This window comes from Nothobranchius furzeri, chromosome 8 (genome assembly GCF_043380555.1).
Source record: "Nothobranchius furzeri strain GRZ-AD chromosome 8, NfurGRZ-RIMD1, whole genome shotgun sequence".
Lineage (NCBI taxonomy): Eukaryota > Metazoa > Chordata > Actinopteri > Cyprinodontiformes > Nothobranchiidae > Nothobranchius > Nothobranchius furzeri.
Window position 1 is genome coordinate 56719582 of NC_091748.1, and position 20752 is coordinate 56740333.

General features: G+C 43.5%; 1 protein-coding gene across 2 annotated transcripts in view; it reads right to left on the reverse strand.

Annotated features, from left to right (window-relative positions):
* The window catches only part of faf1 (Fas (TNFRSF6) associated factor 1), an 83609-nt gene that overhangs the window by 2786 nt on the left and 60071 nt on the right, over positions 1 to 20752 (reverse strand). For both annotated transcript variants that reach the window (XM_054752398.2, XM_015971343.3), the window contains exons 16-18: positions 18463 to 18543; positions 18102 to 18179; positions 8580 to 8795 (exon numbers count right to left, since the gene is read on the reverse strand). In XM_054752398.2, coding sequence (XP_054608373.2) covers positions 8580 to 8795; positions 18102 to 18179; positions 18463 to 18543 — 375 coding nt within the window. The remainder of the gene's footprint in view (positions 1 to 8579; positions 8796 to 18101; positions 18180 to 18462; positions 18544 to 20752) is intronic.

Below are 20752 nucleotides of genomic sequence, written 5' to 3' on the forward strand. Positions count from 1 at the left end.
GGGTGGGAGATCCCAAAAATCTACATTATACGAACCTAATTAATATAATTTTACCTGAGAGGAATTTTAAAGAGATAATAAAAGGAATGGCAGAGGAGCTTCACGCTACATCGCTTAATTTTAAATCTGGATCCAATAAAAAAAGACAGATGGGGCTTTTCGGCTATTTAATATTCCCTCTCGTTTCTTATGAAAAATGATATGAAAGGGAGAAGAAAATCTGCGTGGAGCATTTGTCATCAGGGAGAGTCGGATTTCAACACAGTTAAAACATAATTATCAATTAATGTGAAGTTGAAAATAAACAGCACAATTGTAAGTCAGTTGAATCAAACTAATAAAACACACTGATAACGGAGGGGGCGACGCTCGGCAGTCAAAGGGAAGAAAAGGAGGAAAATAAACACGGGGCCCTCAAGATGTCCGCTTGCAGTTTTATCAAACGTGCAGCTGAAATAACGCATTTTTAATGAAGCCATTACAGGCCCCGCTATGTTAATTAAAACCAAATAACTTGTCTGTTTTAAACTTGTGTTGTCAAGTGTTTATTTGGCCAATTACAAAAGCAGTGGGAGATCATTATCTGCTGCCAGGAGCGTTGACAGCATGTAGCGCTGGGGCGTGAACAGAAAGGAACAGAAAAGAGTACGGCACTTCAAAGAGAGAGAGGGGTGGGGGGCTGCACATACTGGATGGAGGGGGGGGGGGACCACAAAAGGGGGGAACGGAAAAGACAAGTGAGAGAGAGAAAAGAGGCATGCAAGTTTAAAATTCACTTCACAAATGAGTAAAGTTAGAGAAACTGTCAAAATTTGACCAAAAACGTGGAGAGGAAGAACAAGACAGGAGAGGACACATAAACATAAACTCAAGACTGTTTGAGGTATGGTCTAAATGTATTTGTGAAGTTTTATTTGCACTAAAGAGATGAACACATCCTTAACACCGTCTACTCCCTCTTAGACTGAATGCATTTAGCTAATTAAAGACTGCTGAAGCGATTCTCGTTTTAGATGTTGCAGGTTCTTCGTGTTAAGGTGTCACTGAATTATGGCTGCATCTCATATGGAAATGATCTCTGGCTTAGAGTAGGAATTGATTTTATTTTGCAAACAACCCAAAAATAAACTGCAAGAGAGGGAAACAGCATCTAAATAACATGGAAACGTATTTAATGTAATAACACTACATTTCCATTGTCACACACTGGTGAATTTTCTTCGCATTTGTCCCATCCCCGTGAGGAGCGATGAGCTGCAGCTGTGGCTGTGCTCAGGAGCTGTTTGGTGGTTTAACTCCCCAACCCTTAAAGTCAAGCAGGGAGGCATTGGGTCCCATTGTTAAAGTCTTTTGTATGACCCAACCAGGATCTGCACCCTGGTTTCCCAATCCCAGGGTGGACCACTAGGCCACTGAGAAGGTTATGAACTTAGTTCAGTAGAATAGAATAGTCCTTTATTGTGATTTTATCCACAGAAAAAAAAAACTGATTGTTTGTGATCCTACCAAGGCAAGTTGCACCCCAAATAGGATTACAACATGATGAGGTAGCAAAGCATAGTAAAATTAGATAAAACACATTTACATAAGAATATTTAGAAGAGTTGTGTTTAAAGGTGTGGTTCACTTCTTTTATCAATACATTTGCAGTGGTCTCTAGTTGGAATTAATGCCTTGTAAGTTGTACTCTGGGTACATAAAGCCCTGGCGCACCTGTTTCAGGATCTAGAAGATTGCCTGATCACACATTTCATGTATGCTGATTGCTCATCTCTCCTCTAATTGGATAGAAGCAACACAACTCTACCAATGACTCTGTTAACTCTGCAACGTTGAGGTTTTATCTCCACAAATAAAACAAGTCTGAGGAGTTTTGCTGTGTGGTGTAGTTGCTAATGCTAACAATTAGCTTCTACTAGCTGAGATGTTTTCTGCCGTTTCCTGAAAACTAAACCAACAACAGCCTTCGCTGTCATGAGCCAAGATGAGTGAGTCCATGAATGTTAAAGGTGCATTATGTAGAAATGACCTCCTGTGGTAAACGTTGGTTACTGCAACCACTTTAAACAACTCTGGAGCTTTTTGCCAGCTGTCGTCAAATTACAATAGTTGGCGCTGCAGTATTAGCTGACGGGAGACACAGCACCCCCACACTCACCGATGGTAAACAGTAGTTATGTCCCTCCTTCCTTTGTTTTGATAGGAGAAAAACTTACAATCCCTGCAGCCAGCTGGATATGAAATATGTTTCAGTAGAACCTTCCTTCCAAAATGACTGAAACAGACTCTTTTGGGATTTTCTCACTGTAAAATTATCACCACACATGGTAAGGAGTTTTGGGTAGTGACCGAAAGAACGAGATTGTGAATACAAGCGGCCGAGATAAGTTTTCTCTGCAGGGTGTCTGGGCTCTACCTTAGAGATAGGGTGAGAAGATCAGTCATCCGGGAGGGGCTCGAAGTAGACCCACTTTTTCTCCACATCGAGACGAGCCAGTTGAGGTGGCTCAGGCATCTAGTTAGGATGCCTCCTTGACGCTTCCCTGGTGAGGTTTTCCAAACACGTCCAACCAGGGGAAGGCCTAAAGGAAGACCCAGGACACTGTAGGAGTTTGTAAATTGAGTGCTTTAAGAGCTTAATATATTACCTTTACTTATGACCAATAAGCCGTGATACTCTATATAAATATAGAATATCAATCTGCTTGGTCTTCGGATGTTTAATCAGAAGTTTCTAGGATTCTTTGTTTATTCAGGGATTGTAAACACTTTGTCTTGATTCAGGAAAGAGTCAGGTTTATAAAAGTAAGAATTAATTTTCCAAACAATTAAAATATGACGAGTTAACTAATATTTACTGTGAGAAGAAGAAGAAGAAAATATCATTTCTATAGCGCCTCTCAAGATAAAAATCACGAGGCGCTTCACAAAAACAAAAACAAAAAAAATATAAAAATTGTAAAAATATAAAAAAGCATTTCGAAAATGTTTAAAAATATATTTAAAATGAGCAAGAATAAGCAATTGCGATTTAAAAGAAAAAATGTTAAGAAAGAGAGAGAGATAGTGAACAGGAAAGAGGGAAATCAGTGGATTCTGAGGAAGTTGGAATAGGTGGGGAGAGCAGAATAAAGAGAGAGTGGTGAAGAAGATCATACAAAACCAGCTTGAACAAGTGAGTCTTCAGCTGCTTTTTGAAGGAGACCACTGAGTCCACTGATCTCAGGCTCAGGGGGAGAGAGTTCCAGAGTCTGGGGGCCACAGCGGCAAATGATCAGTCACCTTTGGTCTTTAGCCTGGTGCATTGCCTAACCAGTAGGCTTTGGTCACTGGACCTCAGGGACCTGCTGGGGGTGTAGGGACTAAGAAGATCACCAATGTAAGATGGTGCTTGTCCATGTAGGGCCCTATAGACCAGAACCAGGATCTTGAAATGAACCCTGATGTTGACTGGCAGACAATGAAGCTGGAGGAGAAGCGGAGTGATGTGGGTGTGTTTGGAGGACTTGGTCAGAAGCCGAGCACAGGCATTCTAAACCACCTGTAGACGGTTCAGGGAGGTTCTGCTCAGACACGTGAAAAGAGAGTTACAGTAGTCTAAGCGTGAGGAGATGAAGGTGTGGAGAACGGTCTCAAGTTCAGACCGAGACAGAATGGGACTCAGCTTAGCAATGTTCCTGAGATGGAAGAAGGAAGAGCGAACAAGAGAACTGACATGAGAATCCAGGGTGAGAGCTGGGTCAAAGGTCACACCAAGATATCTGACAGAAGGTTTGGTGTGGGAAGCAAGCTGACCAAGAGAGTCTCTGACTTTGGGAACCAGCTTGTCTGGGGCACAGATGAGGATCTCAGTCTTATCTTCATTCAGCTGAAGAAAGCTCCCAGTCATCCAGGCTTTGATAGAGTCTGAGCAGGTGTGTAACAGCTGCAGCTTAGACATCTCATGGGGCTTAAAGGAGATGTACAGTTGGATGCCATCTGCATAAAGATGGTAGGAGATTCCTTTGAATGAGCTCAGGATGTGCTGAAGAGGAAGCAGGTAGAGGAGGAAGAGTAGAGGCCCCAGCACAGAACCTTGTGGGACACCATGGGTAAAAGAGGTGGTGGAGGACCTTAACTTGGAGACGGCCACAGAAAAGGAGCGCTCAGAGAGATAAGAGGAGAACCACTCCAGAGCAGATCCTGATAGGCCTACCCAGTCTCTCAGCCTCTCCAGTAGCAGGTGATGGTCAACAGTGTCAAAGGCTGCAGTCAGTGGACGGATCTAGGTTGATGGAATGTGATGTATGGTGCCTATGTGTGAATATGATGTTATCAGAACTTTCATATCTAGAAGAGCTGAGTTCTGGATGTAAAAGGGAAGGAATTTGGTTTGCATTAAGCTATGAGGTTGATTCTTATCAAAAAGGCATCAGATGCTATCTGTGTGTCTACCTCCCCCTTTGGAAGACCCCCTTCGTGGATTCGAAGGTCAGAGAGGTCGGACGACCTATGGCACCGAGGTTGTAGAATACCATAGCACCGACCCTTCAGTCCAGAGATGTTTTCCGGGTCACAACAGATGGATGGAATCGTGGCGTCTAGATGGAATCTTAAGGAGTCAGAACAATATAAGCTTTGTTCTGCAGGAACTGTTTGCTGTGTCAGTGGTAGGCAGCTTTTAGCAGGGCTTTGGCAGCTTGCCAAAAATGCTCAAGGTTAAAGAGTTTTCGCTCCGGACGGTCGTTCCGGAGCTCTTTCTCTAGAACTGAATGCTGAGTGATGAAAGCTGGAATGCGACTCCAACTGCTGAATCACCATAAGTGATTCTGTTTTAATATTCTCATATTATGATTTACTTGGCCAATCGGAGCGTGCCATGTTAAGGGATATTACCAAGACAACGTCAGAAAACACACCTTTTTGAGATACCGGATGCTCTGATCTGGGGTAAAGAAATACCTATGTGTCATGCGTTTAACTTAGCTTTAATTAGTCCTTGTGTCTGGTGCCGGTGACGATTGCCTTGTCATATCAAACATTACTGATTACCATATATATAAATCAATGCAATACTTCATTTAATTTTTTTCAGTAGCTCAAGCACAGATCAATCAACCTTATTGATTTAAGCACAGATTAATCAAAACATTATTATTATTATTATTATTATTATTATTATACGAATGATTAACTCATATAAGCTGAAGCAGTCCTATTATAGAGAGTGGGCACTCCTGTGATGTTATCAGAGGAGGCTTTGTTTGGGAACACAGGCTGACAACGTGTTCTCCCTGAAATGTCAAGAAGGTTGCAGTGTCCTTCTGGCGTGTAGGGAGATACAGTGTAAAATCCACTTCAGGGGATAGAATTAAGTCTGCAGATGACCAGTGGCATCTAGGTCAATATGTAGGTGGAAAATGACCATTTCTGGACATTACAACACACTGGAGAGACTATGTCTCATGGCTGGCCAGGGAACGCCTTAGGATTCCCCCGGAGGAGTTGGCCCAAGTGGTTGGGGAGAGGGAAGTCTGAGCCGTCCTGCTTAGGCTACTGCCCCCGCAACCTGACCCCGGATAAGCGGCAGAAAATGGATGGATGGATGGAAAATTCTCACTATACTCTTACACACTGCACCTTTAAGTGACAGTGTGATGTAGATGTGTCACGTTTTTCAAATGTTTTTTATCAGAAGCTAATGCTGGCCATAGGCATAGGAGACTATTTTCATGACTATTGCATTAAAAACTCTGTGACCGTTTACAATCATCCATCCATCTTCTGAACCCTCTGGGGGGCTGGTGCCTATCTCCAGCAGTCATTGGGCAAGTAGGCAGGGTACACCCTGGACAGAGAGCCAGTCCATCACAGGGCAACGTTTACAATCAGAAATAATTAAAAAATATTTTATCTGTGATCCACACCTTTAAGTCATACCTGTCTGCAGATTGCATTTAGTTACCGAAACAGATAATATCTTTGAAAATAAATGGCGAGCCCCAGACTTTGACCCTTTTAATGTTCAGACTATAAAAGCTGGGATTAATGTTAGATGGAGAAAATATTATAAGAAACCCCCAAAAGGCTATTTAAAAAAAAATCCTGCAGTCAAAATAAGCTGCTGTTCAACTTCCTGTCAGTATTTCTGTGACTCTCAAACAGCAAGACAAGAAAAATAAAACACCATCATGAAACAGATGTAAAAATCATTTCAGCACTGAGCACAGCCTCCTCTTTGTCACTGTTTATTTTCGCTGCATCTCGGGTTTTTGTGTCAGAATTATTCTGGCAAATTCTCTGCCAAAGCTGGAAGAAGGATTAGAGAGAAGGAAAAAAGGAGGATATAAAGTACAGTTTCACTGTGAGAAAACACTTATTTGACACTGTTTGGGTGAAAACAAGGAGCAGGAAGTGCCGATCACAGATGATTTTAATGGCAGTCCAAACACACAAACCACACGATGAAGGAACAAGACCTGGAGCCTTTCAGTTAAAAGGTTTTTCTTTAACAAATTCAAAAAGGGGGGAATTCTTGAATGAGAGGATGAAAAGCAAAACACTAAGATTTCCCCCACGTCCTCCCCCGCCTTCAAACTCACTGACAGTCAAAGAAACGGAGGAAGGGTTAGTTCCCTGAGCACGGCTAAGCCTGGTACAAATGATGCCAGTGTAAGGCCTGCTGTAGTGCTGAAGAGATAAGCCGCTGATACCAAATGTTGAGGAAGAGACCCAGTCCAAAAGACAAAGACTAATAGACACATATTAGCTCAACAACAACAAGGTGGTAAATGAATAGGACTGCTAGCACACATACTAAGTCACAGACACATCCTTTCTCCTGGAGGATGATGTCACGGCTGAGGACAAAATAAAAACTCACTCCATTCTCCAAAGTGAGATTCACTACTTTGATCGGCTGAATGCAAAAGCACGACACGGAGGTGAGGAGAAGGGTGAGGTTGAAAACTAGAGAAAAGAAAAGAGGGTTTCAACAGTTTTGCCATATTACAAATGCAATAGTGGTCTATCCTCTATCCTCTGAGCCTGGCAGAGCAACAGTGAGAGCGTCTGGATGGGATGGAAGCCTTCTATGCTCCCTCTCATTTAATTACAACACAGAGCTGCAGGATTAGATGGGGGCCTGTGTTCGCAGTCTCATACTGGCACTAACACGGAGCTATTTCCCTCCTCTCCTCCCCGAAATCTCCCGCCTTTCTGCTTCCTGGAATTATCTCCCATCTCCTACTTTTTAATATCGTCACCGCTCATCTTCTTTATCCTGTTCTCTTTCAGACTGTTTCTGTGATCAAATCTTTCCTTTGTTCCAGCGTTTGTCCTCTCTGTTGTCTTTCTTCGCTTGTTCTGCAATCGCCGTCCCTCCTCCAGCCTCCCCACCACCCCCCACACACGCTTTAATCCTTCCATCCTGTTTTTGCTGGAATTTCATCTGCGATGCAGGCACATCTTTATCTCTGTCTCAAACACATGTTTACTCTTGATTATAAAGAGACAACTGTGAATCCTTTAAGTGGCAAAGTTGTGAGCGGGGCATGTGTTTGCTTGAAAATATTTGTGTATGTGTTGAATTGTGTGATTGTGACGAAACGGGAGTGTGAGCTGCGCGCTAATGTGTGTGTTAGGTGTTTGTGCCCCAACCGTCTCTCCAGACTGGAATGGCACATTGCCTGGGCAAGCCTGTGCGCGCACACACACACACGCATGTATGTGCGTACACACACACACACGCATGCATGTGCGTACACACACACACACGCATGCATGTGCGTACACACACACACACACACACACACACACACACGCACGCACACATACACACACACACACACACACCTCTAAACAACCAGTGCCACCTCTCTATATCTTCTCCTGTCTTGATTAATGGAAATCCTGCAGCACGGCTAATTAAGCTGGTAGCTAAAACGGCGCTTATTAAGTCGCTTCCACAGAGCATGGCGACCAGGCCCTCTAATGACTGGTTTGTAGCTAGCTACCAGGCATCAACACTAGCGCCGCAGAGAATACTACCGTTAGTGCTGACAACTGTATCTTAACACAAAGTGTACTGTTAGCACAGAGGACTGATAGTAATTAATAATCACTAAATAATAGACACACACAGTCAGGTGCATGGGTAAACAGCGGACCTGCCTTTCCCTAAACATACTCATATATAAACAACGACCACAGTGCTAATGTAGCAGAACACACATGCTCCATTAGAGTTAAATAAATAATAATATTAATAATACTGCAACTAAATCATTAATCTGTCCCAGTGGATTATTCCAACTATAATCCCTGCTGGTTGCAGCCATCACCAGAGGTTTGTCTCAAGTCCAACTAGATGAGCCAATTACAGCTGAGGATCTTTCCAGCAGAGATGTTAGTTAAATCTGAAAACACATCAGATCCTGCTGCTAAGATGGGAGAGGAGCTGCATTATTAGACCTCCATCTTGGTACTAAGTCTTCACGTTGACAGCTAATACATGGATGTTACCCATTAAGATTTTATTTCCTGCTATCCAAGTATGCACATTTGGGCAAAAAGAACAACTTTTTCATTTTACCACTCACATTTCTACGAGGGAAGGTGGTGAGGAGCTTGAATCCATCAAAGGGGTATCCCTTGGAGGCCACAAAGTCAAAAAGGACCTGGAGCTTACAGCTGCCCAGGAAGCGCCTTTCCAAAAACTCGCCACTCGGTGTTCGGATTCTTAGTTTGCTGATTTGTTCCCCTGGATCTCCGTTTGGCTCTGCAGGTAAAGCCTGCTCCAACGACAAGCGGATTGCCTGGAAAGAGAAAATTAAATAGTATTTTGGTCAACAAAAGAAATAAATTATTTTATAAATGCAAATGCATTTGCATACAGGTGTTGGACAGGTGTTGGTGGGACAGCTGCTCCCACTGGAGCAATCCACTTCCTTTTTCTTTGCTAGCCAGAGGGCATGGTTGTGTGAAAAATGCGTTTTTATAATTCCATCTTTGGTTCTTTTTAAAACACAGGAAAGGTTTCTCTTTACCTTGCTGACAGTTTCGTTTGCCGACTGCAAAACATCCTCAGAGCTGACGCTGACGTCACTTCCTACTCCGTTTATCCGCGGGCAGCAGAGGACATTGTTGCCCTCTGCTGCCCGCTTTCCCCTCTCCGATAATGCAGTCCCATGCAGGATCCATTGTTTAAACCCCATCGTCTCTGTTCATGGTCCCACATCCACGTCTCTTTATCTCTATAGCTTCCTTTATCCATCTTTTGTATTTCTGTTGTTCGGTGTTTATGATCCTTGTGTTGTCCCAATCCATTACATGGTTTACAATGAAAAACACAACATAAACACACCAACAAAACCATACACAACAGGTAGAAACAGACTAGTACACTCAAAAGACAAGATACCAGCTGGACATAAATGTGGAGTTGTTTACGAAATCCCATGCAAACTCTGCAATAAAACATACATAGGAGAAACCGGACGCCAACTCAACACACGAACAATAGAACATAGAAAGGAGTTTGAGAAAGAATCAAGTCAAAAACACACAAAAGCAGCAAAACAAGAAGCAGAAGAACAATAAAGAAGTCAGCCGTAACAGAACACTGCACACGAGAAAACCATATAATGGACTGGGACAACACAAGGATCATAAACACCGAACAACAGAAATACAAAAGATGGATAAAGGAAGCTATAGAGATAAGGAGACGTGGATGTGGGACCATGAACAGAGACGATGGGGTTTAAACATTGGATCGTGCATGGGACTGCATTATCGGAGAGGGGAGAGCGAGCAGCAGAGGGCGACAACGTCCTCTGCTGCCCGCGGATAAACGGAGTAGGAAGTGATGCCACCATCAGTTCTGAGGAAGTTTGCAGCCGCGAACGAAACTGTCAGCAAGGTAAAGAGAAACCTTTTCTGTTTTAAAAAAGAACCAAAAAATGGAATTAGAAATCAGACACAGTAAGGACATACCAAAGGTGTTTTTTATAGTTTACAAAATACCACAAACTATAAAAACACACAGGACGAAAGCTAGCACACTTCAACAGTCATATTTATTACAAAAGGAACAAAAAGACCTATCAACTCAGATTAAGACACTCTAAAACATGTCAAATACATCCAAACAACCAGTCTGATTACTGCACTGTTGCTTCATTTCATTTAAAAATCCTTGTCCTAAAAATTAAATTAGCTGTCCTGTGTCTCACCCTGCTCCCTAAAGCCTGGCGTAGCTCAGAAGGTTGCCAAGTATCATATCAGCACGTAAAATGAGCCAGTTGTAGAGCAACTTCATATCTCTTTAGTTTTCTCCAGCGATCTGAGACTGATCTCACTTCATTTCCCAGAGTTGACATGTGATGGTTTAAATTGTTGTTCATGATGGTTCATTTCACAGACAGTAAACCTGATGTTACTTTCCACAACACAGAGAGAGGGAGGCTTATCATGCACAAAGGCAAACATCAACTGTCATCTTTCACAGCAAAGCTAATCAATTCTCCTGAGTTCCACAAAAACGTGCTTCAGCTGCTCCCTCGAGTGTCCTACTTCTTTCTGTGCCTGCCCCCTCACCTCCTTCTCCTCCCCCCTCCCGCTTGTTGTTCCTGTTTGGCCAGCCGGGGAGCATATGCTGTGACAACACGCCCCGGCTTTATTTACACACCATAATGCAATTATATTTCATAAGAGTGTACAACAGTAGCTCATTAGCAGCTTCTGGTGTTGGGTGGGCAGGGTAGGGCGCGTGCCGCTCCGCCATCAGCTCCCCCAGGTACACAAGCTGATGCTGACTGAGTTAAAGGGGCCCCTGAGGGACAAAGTCACACGCGCACACACAAAAACAGACAGGAGCGTATATGTTGGACACACAGATGCAGAGTCGACCTCAGACAGACGCAGAACCACTCACTAGAGTGGGGGGAAAGTGTCCCTAACAAAACCACAGGAAGCCCCAGGCCCCGGCAGCGCCGCACAAATAATCAGGTGCATCTCTTTGTCCATTCATGCACCTCTGCAGCTCCGCTCGGCTAACCGCAGAGAGCAAACAGATGACGATCACAGCCGAGAGAAGCATATGACAGCCACACAACTGTATGCTAAGACCTCATGAAGGAGGTAAATAATAATGTCAGCTCACATGTGCCCACCAACCCCTCCCCCAATTCATAGGCTCTTACTTTCATCTCACTTTTCTTTGCACAAAGGCACAAAATCACAGGGAAAGTATTCCCGTTAGCATTGTCCTCTCTCTGGTGGCCAGCGGGGTTTCTGTTGTCTGCACTTTCTCTAATACTCAGTGCGAGGTCACTGCCTCCAAAGTCTCCACAGAAAACTGAAAACAAACAAAATGGCCAATCACTAATTACAACAGATCTCTTTGTCTTTTCAACTTTGAAGGAATAAGGAAAAACAACAATACAGATTTATGAAAGGTTAAATGTTGTTAATGAAATGGTAGAAACATATTTTTAAAAATGTGATCACCTTCTCAGATGAACCGTGATATAAATTCTGAAATAAACTAAGTTTCTATTTGCTGAGGATGAATGTGAAACTGAATGTTAAGGACTCTGCTATGGTCTCTAGTATAAATTAATACTATCTCTGGGGAACAAAAGCTCTGGTGCTCCTGTTTCAGGAAAAAAAACTCATGCATGGAAAAGTCTTGCTTTTCCAACAGCTCAACTCTGATTGGCTGACAGAAATGCAAATCTTCCACTGCCTCCATTTGTTTTTCTTTCTTGGGTAAAAAATGCTACTTTGATGTTTTATTTACAAGTCCAAACCTGTTCCACCATATTGTGGAGTTGCTAATGCTAATGGTTAGCTTCTACTAGCCAAGGCGTGCTCTGCTCTCTCCTGAATGCTAATTAACAACAGCTTTCCCCGTTACGAGCCAAGATGGGTGAGTCTATTAATGCTAATTTACTGTGTGACGTAGATCTGAGTAGCTTTTTCTGACCTGATAGTAGGGCTGCTCAATTAATCGAATTTTAATCACGATTACGATCTGAGTTTTGAACGATTATAAAAAACAAAACAAGCCGATTATTTGCTCCTCCCACTTGCACTGCCCTGAGTTGCAAATGAAACGCTCCTCCTAGGGTGTTGCCAACCTGGCGACTTTGACGCTATTTCTAACAGCTTCTCAGACCCCCTTCTTGACTTTTTAAATCTAAAAAGTACCTAGCGAACACCTCAGAAACATCTCTGGTAACCCTTAGCTACTTTCTGGATAACTGTCATCGACATTTCCTGCAGGTTAGCTGAACACTCCACCTGCGCTCCGGACCGTTCTTCAGGACATTAGGAAAGGGAATGATGTAGTGATGTGTCGGTCGCTAAAGAAACGGCTCTCAGAGCCGGCTCCCTGTTGGATTAACCAGAGTGAGTGACACACACCGTACCTGCGGGCTCCTGAGCTGCTAAAAACGGCTAAATGTGCGCGTGCAGCTTGCTAAACATACGTGCAGCTTGCCCCTATTGCTGTGAGACCGGGTTGGGGGGTGGGGGTGCAGCTGTGGTTGGGACAATTATTACATTAACTGATGGACCTGTAAATAAATAGTTTATAAATAAGGTAGAAATAAGTTCCTCATGCTGATAAATAATAACTGATCTCTCTGAGGACACGATGCTAGTGCACACTCCTACAGCACCTTGACACGACTTCAATAAATGTTACACAACATTTTGTGAACATCAATTTATTTGCATGTATTTGTTATAAATGCCACTGTATAATTCTTGCTGTCAGTATTTGCAAGATATTGGTATTTGGGTCTTTACTGGTTAGACATAAATGAGCTAAACCAAGGTCTATATTCCTTGGGTCATAAACTATGAGCTATAAGTATATTGGTCTTTTTATACTGGGAATCAGGAGTTATTTTAGTGATCGTCTTGTTTCTTGTTTATTTTTGTCCTGATTGTGCCCTGAGCAATTTTATGACTGAATAAAAACAAATAAAATCAACATAAATAGAAAAATCGTCCTAAATAATCGTGATCTCAATTTCAGTCACCATAATCGTGATTATTATTTTTGCCATAATCGAGCTGCCCTACCTGATAGTTCCTCCCCCCCCCCTATTTTCCACTGGTTAATGCAGGGAATCAGGGTATTTGATAATTACTGCATGGGTGATTATCTTTAATTCATTGTGACTCATTGTTACTCAAAATGAATAAGTATTATTGTAACTCTGCTACCGTCCAAAAGCCACAATAGCGGCAGAGCGCTGGGTCTGAACACCGCATAATATACGCTAAAACCGGCCTAAGACAACGAGAACCAGTGCACAGGTCCGTTGCAGTCGAAGAGATTGCCCCCATTGGACGTAAACTAACCTATTAAGTCCTGATTCTGTTCAATTCTAGGCCTTGCCGACGAGCTACATAGCTGCGTCTCCGGAGATAGGAGCTGATAAGTCAGAACCGAGCGGGAAAACCCGCCGCAGACGCCTGCGTCTACATTAAAATCCCTTTGGGTAAACATTTTGGCTCTTAAAACTGCCATGTTTTAGCCAAAAACCAGAGCTCAGCTAAAAATCTCAGTTCGCCTGTGGATCTGATTAAAGGGAGTGACGCAACCGTGCCTCACCTCCATTAATCACGTTCCTTTAGCCCGGTGCTGCCATCTACTGGCGGGTTTTTCACCCGGCTCAAAAAGCTCGAAGCTTATCTTTCTCTCTAATTTCTTATTCCTCGAAATAAGGTTTCTAGTGCATCATCACAATGTCATACCAGCATCACTATCTGGTTTCTTTCCTCATTGGAATGGCATAGGAAAGGAAAGCTGACATGCAGCGGCAGTGTTCCACTCCGAAACAGAAATTGCAAAACATGGAAGAAACTGTCTCATCTCTGAGTAACACGCTGGATGTAATTGAACAAGATCCTGATGTTGTACAAGAATTAAATCTTTCTGCTGTTGATCTGCTTCCAGAACAAATTCTGAAAACAGAGGATAATCCTTTTGATTCTCACCTTCAGGAAATAGGACCACCTTTTCCCGCTACACTGGAGACTGATTCATCCGCAACAGATGAAATTCCGGTCCACCCTGGCGTCGAGTCCGCCAAAATGTTCTTGGGACACCTGGTGCCCCAGGAGAAGGCTGGTAAATCTCTGGTGTCGGTCAAACTGACCCAGAATCTATCCTGCAACGCACTTCTTGACACATGTTCAGATTTTACACTTAAAACTCGAGCGATGTTCGACCGCATCTGCATTTCTTGTGGAGCGGGGGTCAAACCCCCAGAACTTGTTCCATGTTCTGCAACTGTCAAGACTTTCTCTCATGACTTAATCTTGTCTTCTAGGTCTGCCCTCCACTTCTCAATCTGACCCATGACTCTGACACATCCCGTGTACATCTCCGAGCATGCAAGGATGCCTTTCACCCTTGGCATGGACTTTCTGAGGCGCATTGATGCTTTCATTGATGTGGAAGGGGGGGGGGGACTCTGGTCAGGGGTTGAAGAACCTCTGCCCGTTGATGTCCACAGAGCCTGTGTTGTCCCTGCAGCAGAACCACTCCTACCTGAGTTGGGAAAGCCACCTGAACCGGGGAGGCCGACGCTGGCAGCGACGCTCCGCCTGAGACCACACCCTGCAGTGGGAACACCACCTGCCACAGGGCGAGTTGATGGTGGCACTGAGACTCCAGCTGAAGCCCAGTACTTTGCGGTGGAAACACCACCTACCAAAAGGGGGGCCGACGCCATCACTGACCTTACTCCACTACAGCTGGCGCTGACGACTGCTCCTGCAGTGGGTGACTTACCTACCAAAGGGGGGGTCAGATGTCGCCCTGTACCTCTACTGGCTGACCCTGAGCTCTCTGATCGCACCTGTGTGTCGACCGGGGGCCCTCCAAAGAGCACATATGCTCCGGGCCCTCGTAAGGCCGCGCCTGCACCTGCCTATAGCCTAGAGCATTCTTGGCTTCAGTCTTCAGGACCGACAATGCTTCTCTTGCTAGTCACATGTTTCTGTCTGGTCCTAAACGTGGCTGTGCTTCCTCCGCAGCCTCCTCTAATACGACCGTATGAGCCTGGGTCCTCCTCAGGTGTCTCACTCAGAGGACTCCCAGATCTCTTGATGTCTAACCGTCACCTGCTGTTCCAGCCAGTTCAGTCTGGTGGCGCTGTGGCTTTCACTAGTGAGCGGGAGGGGTTTGCCTCCACCGCCAGAACTGATGGAGCGTGCAAACTCTTACTGGATTTGTCAAACCGTCTAAAGGCACAATTCGCCATTCATCTGAGCTCATCCATGGGTGTGGTTTTAAGGTCTACCGTACCCATGTATGGGCTGTATTGAGGATGTAGATTCTCAAGGAAGATTTCCTTGAAACCTTTCTCATCTTCCATCCCGTCCTTACATTCCGTACCAAAGTACGCGTCGAAGAGGCGTAGATAGAAGGCTTGTGGGTCTTCAGTACGACCCTGTTTGACTGACAAAGCTAACCGTACACCAGCATCCTTAGCATCATAAGTGTACTCTTTACGAATTGCAGCTTCTAGCTTGTTGTAATCATTTGTGATCAAATTACACTTGCGATCAATAAGCGAACCCACGGCATCAGAGGTTAACCTTATCAAAAAGATCTTGTCCTCCAAGGTCATTCCCGGACATCGCTGAAAGTGATGTCGGAGGTCACTCAGATTTGTGTCAACCGGGTATGAATTACCTGGTCGAGGGTTGAATTTCTTGACGCTCTGAGACATCCTGTAGATGTCAGATATGGGCACAGGTGCGTTCGGTTGGACTGGATGGAAAGCTGGCACAACCATCGCAGCAGCAGCAGGTGCAGCAGGAGGGTATTGTTGTGCAGCCAGAAAGTGTGGCTGAGCTGCAGGCACATATGGATGAGCTGCAGGTGGGAATTGATGAGCTTGAGGTGGATATAGATTAGCCGGAGGTGGATAAAAGTGGCCTGGCTGAGGAGCCAGGTAGCCTGGATGAGGCACTGGAGGTGGAGCAAATTGGCCTGTTTGAGAAACCAGAGGTAACTGAGGAGCTGGTCCCACCTCAGCTGCAGCAGGTGCAACCCCACTTGCAGCAATAGCAGCTGGTGGAGCAGCAGCTGTAGCAACAGCTAGAGGTGGAGGAGGTGGAGGTGATGGAGTTGGAGGAGGTTGAGGTGGTGCTGTAGCAGGTTGAGGACGGTGGAGTAAAGGGGTCCCCCTTTCTCCTTTGAATGCAGAAATGTGCGATTTTAAATCCTCAATTTCATCTTCTCGGTTACGAACTCGAGCTGCAGAGGAAATGACATCAACCTTTAAAGCACACTTCTCATTCTCCAAGATAGCAATTTTACTCCCCAACTGGATCTTATTATGCAACAAGTAAACAAGTAAAAGTTCACCGATACCAGGAACCGATACCAATGCACTTGCTTGAAAATGGCTTCACTGTAACTTGTAATTTCTGTTCACCTAATATTTTAGTTTTGTGATTTCTATTCATATATTTTACTTTTGTATCTACCTCATAGTCTTTTCCTGTTGAAAGCAGAAAAGAAAAGAAAATCTGTTTTCCAAGTCATTGCATTTTTTTGTGTGGTAGAAGTATAGGTATCGGTAATCGGCAAATATTCAGATCCAAGTATCGGTATCGTATCGGTTTGGAAAAAAGTGGCATTGTTGCACCCCCAATTCCAAGATGACAATGCCAGGATTCACCAGGCTCAAATAGTGAAAGAGTGGTTCAGGGAGCATGAGACATCATTTTCACACATGGATTGGCCACCAGAGAGTCCAGACCTTAACCCCTTTGAGAATATTTGGGATGTGCTGGAGAAGGATTTGTGTAGCAGTCAGACTCTACCATCATCATCAAGATTTTGGTGAAACATTAATGCAACACTGGATGGAAATGAATCTGGTGACATTACAGAAGCTTATCGAAACAATCGTAATCAAAGCTTAAGACAGTTAGTGTGTGACCTTTTATTTTGTGGTGACTTTTTTTTGGGCTGGGCAGTGTGATAAGCACCAATAAACTAAGGTTATGATACAACTTTGTTTTATTTCATTGTTGATGTGCATTAAATGTACATTTATTTTTGGCTGGGCAGTGTGTATGTTGCATTCATTCACAACAGAAAAAAACATTACAAACTTTTGACTAAAGTTGTTGAAAGATGAACAACATAAGTGAATTAACAAGCTAAATTGAATACTATAAAAAAGAAGCTCATCAGAAGTACGATCACATAGAAATCAGCCAACAAAGACAACACCAGATCTCATATTTACAGTATTAATATTATGGTTGGTTAGAACAGGAGACTGAATGGAAACCACTGGACTTGGGCAGGGAGAGAAAATTAATCTAGGTTGGAGCTACAGAGGAGAAGTCATTTGTTTAGCACACTACAGTGATATAATTAACAGCAGGCTTGGTGCTCTTTTGTTGTCATTTGTTTAACTTAAGTGACCAATCACCAGAGCGAGCCGGGTCACCCAATACCTCTCTCTGCTTTACGCCTCCTGCTGCTGAGTAAACAACAATCTCCCAGGACTACACTGTGTTACAGCAACGCCGCCATCATTACAGACAATTATCGTTTTCTTGTATGCGTGACATTGTGTCTGTGTGCGTGTGTGTTTTCCCCTATCTCACAGACAATTGTTTTCGAGAGAATGTGTGTTTGCTTAAATTGTGTGTGTGTTTTTGTGCACATGCCGGCCTTCATGACTTGCTGGAATCTTTTGTGCGGCTGGGTTTGAATATGAGGTTGCTGTGTGCTTTACCAGTGGAAGGCGGCTCAACAGAACAAAGACTGTGTTTATGGAAGGTGACATTAACAAGCGCTGGTAGGAAATTAGGATGTGTTATTAATCTGAAACGGTTCTTTGAGTTTAAATCATCACCACAAAAGTTTCAGTGACAGTCTGATTCTCCCCAAAACCACAACATAATTAACTAATTAGAGCCGAGTGTCAGAAGGGAAGCTAAAAACAGGACAGGAAGCATCACACCATCATAAAGAGTTGGTAAAACATATTACTGTTCAGTCTTGCACCGCTAATGATGAATTTTAATTCTGGCCATGTGAAAATGGGAGTTATAACTGTGGTTCTCACCTCCTTCTCCTCCTCCTGCTCCTTTCTCATCTGCTCCAGACGTACTTGCTCGGCTTCCTCTCTTTCTTGGGCTTCTCTCTGAAAAGGAGAGAATTCATTTAATATTAATCGAGTCAACAAATAAAAAAAAATAAATCTGCTTTGCTGACTTGGGTGTTTCCAACACAGTGTCGCTTTGCCTTGATGAATATTTAATAATGTTTTATTAGAGCTCCAAACAACCTGTTTTTAGGCAGGAGAATTATCCACTAGTTTACACAAGTGAAATTACAATTTAAGTATTATATCATTCGTGTCTCAAACAGATCCCTCCTGCTTTAACAAGATCCAGAAATGACTACCTGCTTTTTTTCAAAAGTACCTTTTTACGGTCAGCCTCTAAAGACAAACGATAGGCTTCATCCTGTTCCCTCTTCACCGTCTCCCTCGCCTCGCGCTCATCCTGAAGAGGAAAAAAGTTAGACCTGTTTAACTAGCTACATAATAAAAGGATACACAAGGACAAAACGTCTAAGCTGAGGTGTCGATTTTAGAAGCCAGACAGAGCTGGGCCAAAGAAAATGCAGCATGTGTGGTTACATACAAACATCAGGTATGAAAGAGTAGCACTAGAGGGGAATTCATTGTGACCGGGCTCGTCATTTACTAGGCCCTGAGCCTCTTTTATGTCTCCCGTTCTCAGTTTCACCCTCCCTTTTCTCTTTCATTCATTCAGCCCCTCTCTTCCTGTTTGTACAGAGGGAAGGGGACAGGCGGCCTTTCTCTTTCTACCTGCTGCGGCTACAAAGTGTTTTATAAAGACTTGGTCTAAATACGAGTGTCCATTGTGTTAACACCGAGCAGCCATTAGTTTTCTATATTCTGAAGGCCCACGCTGTGTGCCGACCCGGATATGGCAAAGTAAGCTCATTGTGACAATCCGAAGGGCTACTGTGCAGAAAGGCGGCTAGGCAAAATGGCAGTGTGCATTGTTGTATTGAATCAGAAAATGCAAAGATACATTTGTGCTTTTGGCCGACATAATAGGGGAACGCTGAAAGGAAACTGTAAAAGAAAGGTGGACGGGGACAAAAGCATCAAAAGTGCCTGCCATCAATAGGCGAGCTCTGAGTCACGCAAACAAGTGACCGAGCAGTTCATGTAGGAGTCTTTTCAGCTGTCGTTCCCAAACTCGCCGTCGAGGCTGATGTGAAAAAGCACAGCGTGGTGCAGCTAACGTTTATCTTCACAAACACCATGTGATTTTTAAAGCTTTAACTTTGGAGGGAAAACAAACAGATTTTCCCACAATTAAATTGTGGCTACTGTTCAAGTTGGCGCACCATGCGTCGTCTTCCGAGTGTCGATGATACACTTGGTATTCAGAAAAATCAAGCTGTCACACATTTAATGTTTGCTAACAAATAAGGGGAGGGAGAAAAAAACTTAACTGCTCCGCTTAATTTGCTGCTTAGTTTTGTGACCAAGTGGCTCATTGCCAAATGTGTTTCCAAAAAAATAATAAGTTGGGATGCTGAGAACATGTAAATAAAAAAGAACACATTGATTTGCACAGCATTTAAACCCTACATATGACAGTCTGAAACAAAGAAATTGGATTTTTACCACCCTAAATAAATGCTTTCTTGGAAGTTTATTACATTTTGTTTTTAAGTTTTGATAGAACCAACTTTTACTGATTTGTACGATGTCTTCCTAAAATAACTGTGATTAGAGAGGACTTCTTGCTGCAGCACTAAAAGTTTGAACATTCCTGGCTCGCTCTGTAAATGAGGAAAGAGCACAGTGGCTCAGACGGATCCATAAACTGGGATGTTGTACTTACTGTAGCTTTAACACTTCGTTAGAAGCAAGAGCAGTGACCTGAGAATGACCCTCCAACGAGTCGTCCAGATAAGTAATGACAAAGCTAAAAACTACATGAAGATGAAAGTGACGTGTCAGTGAGGCTGGGTGAAATCACACTGTGGCTGCCCAGCTTCTGCAGTTCAGTCAAGACGTCAGCGTCAAAGTGGAATGTCTGGGTTGAGTCATGTCTGAGTGTGCTTTGAAGAGGTGAGATGAAAAAAGGCACTAACAACAAATATCATCATTACTCAAGCTCTCTGCAGTCATCCTGTGAAAGTTTACAGTCATTTCTTACAACAAATCCATTTTCTAAATACTCACACTGCGCCCTTTGGTCTTCTGTGAAGTGCACTTGGAGGAAGTGCGCAGAATGGCTTTAAGTGTGCAAATACTTACAGAATTGGGACAGCGATGATGAGCATGCTTTTACATGGGCATGAATCCGTAGACGCCCCATTGGGCGCTGGAGAGCGTAACAGCGTCGCAGATATATTGGATTGGTCTCCTAACTCTCCAAAGTCAAAACAGAATGAGCAGCTATGCTTGTTTTTGTGCAGCCTACGGTTGCAACAACCGGCGTACTATTGAAAACAGATCATGCAACATTACTATTGACTTTTCTAGCCTACCTTATGGGATCGTATATTTGAATTTATTTTGTTTATTTATATTTACATTAATCTAAGATGGTGGCCAGCCACTACGGCAGCTCCAATAGGAAGCGCCGGTCCAATGGCGCGTCTACGTATATATGCCTGTGTGCAGGTATGCCTGTCGTTTTTTGTGCAACACTTAAAAAAACT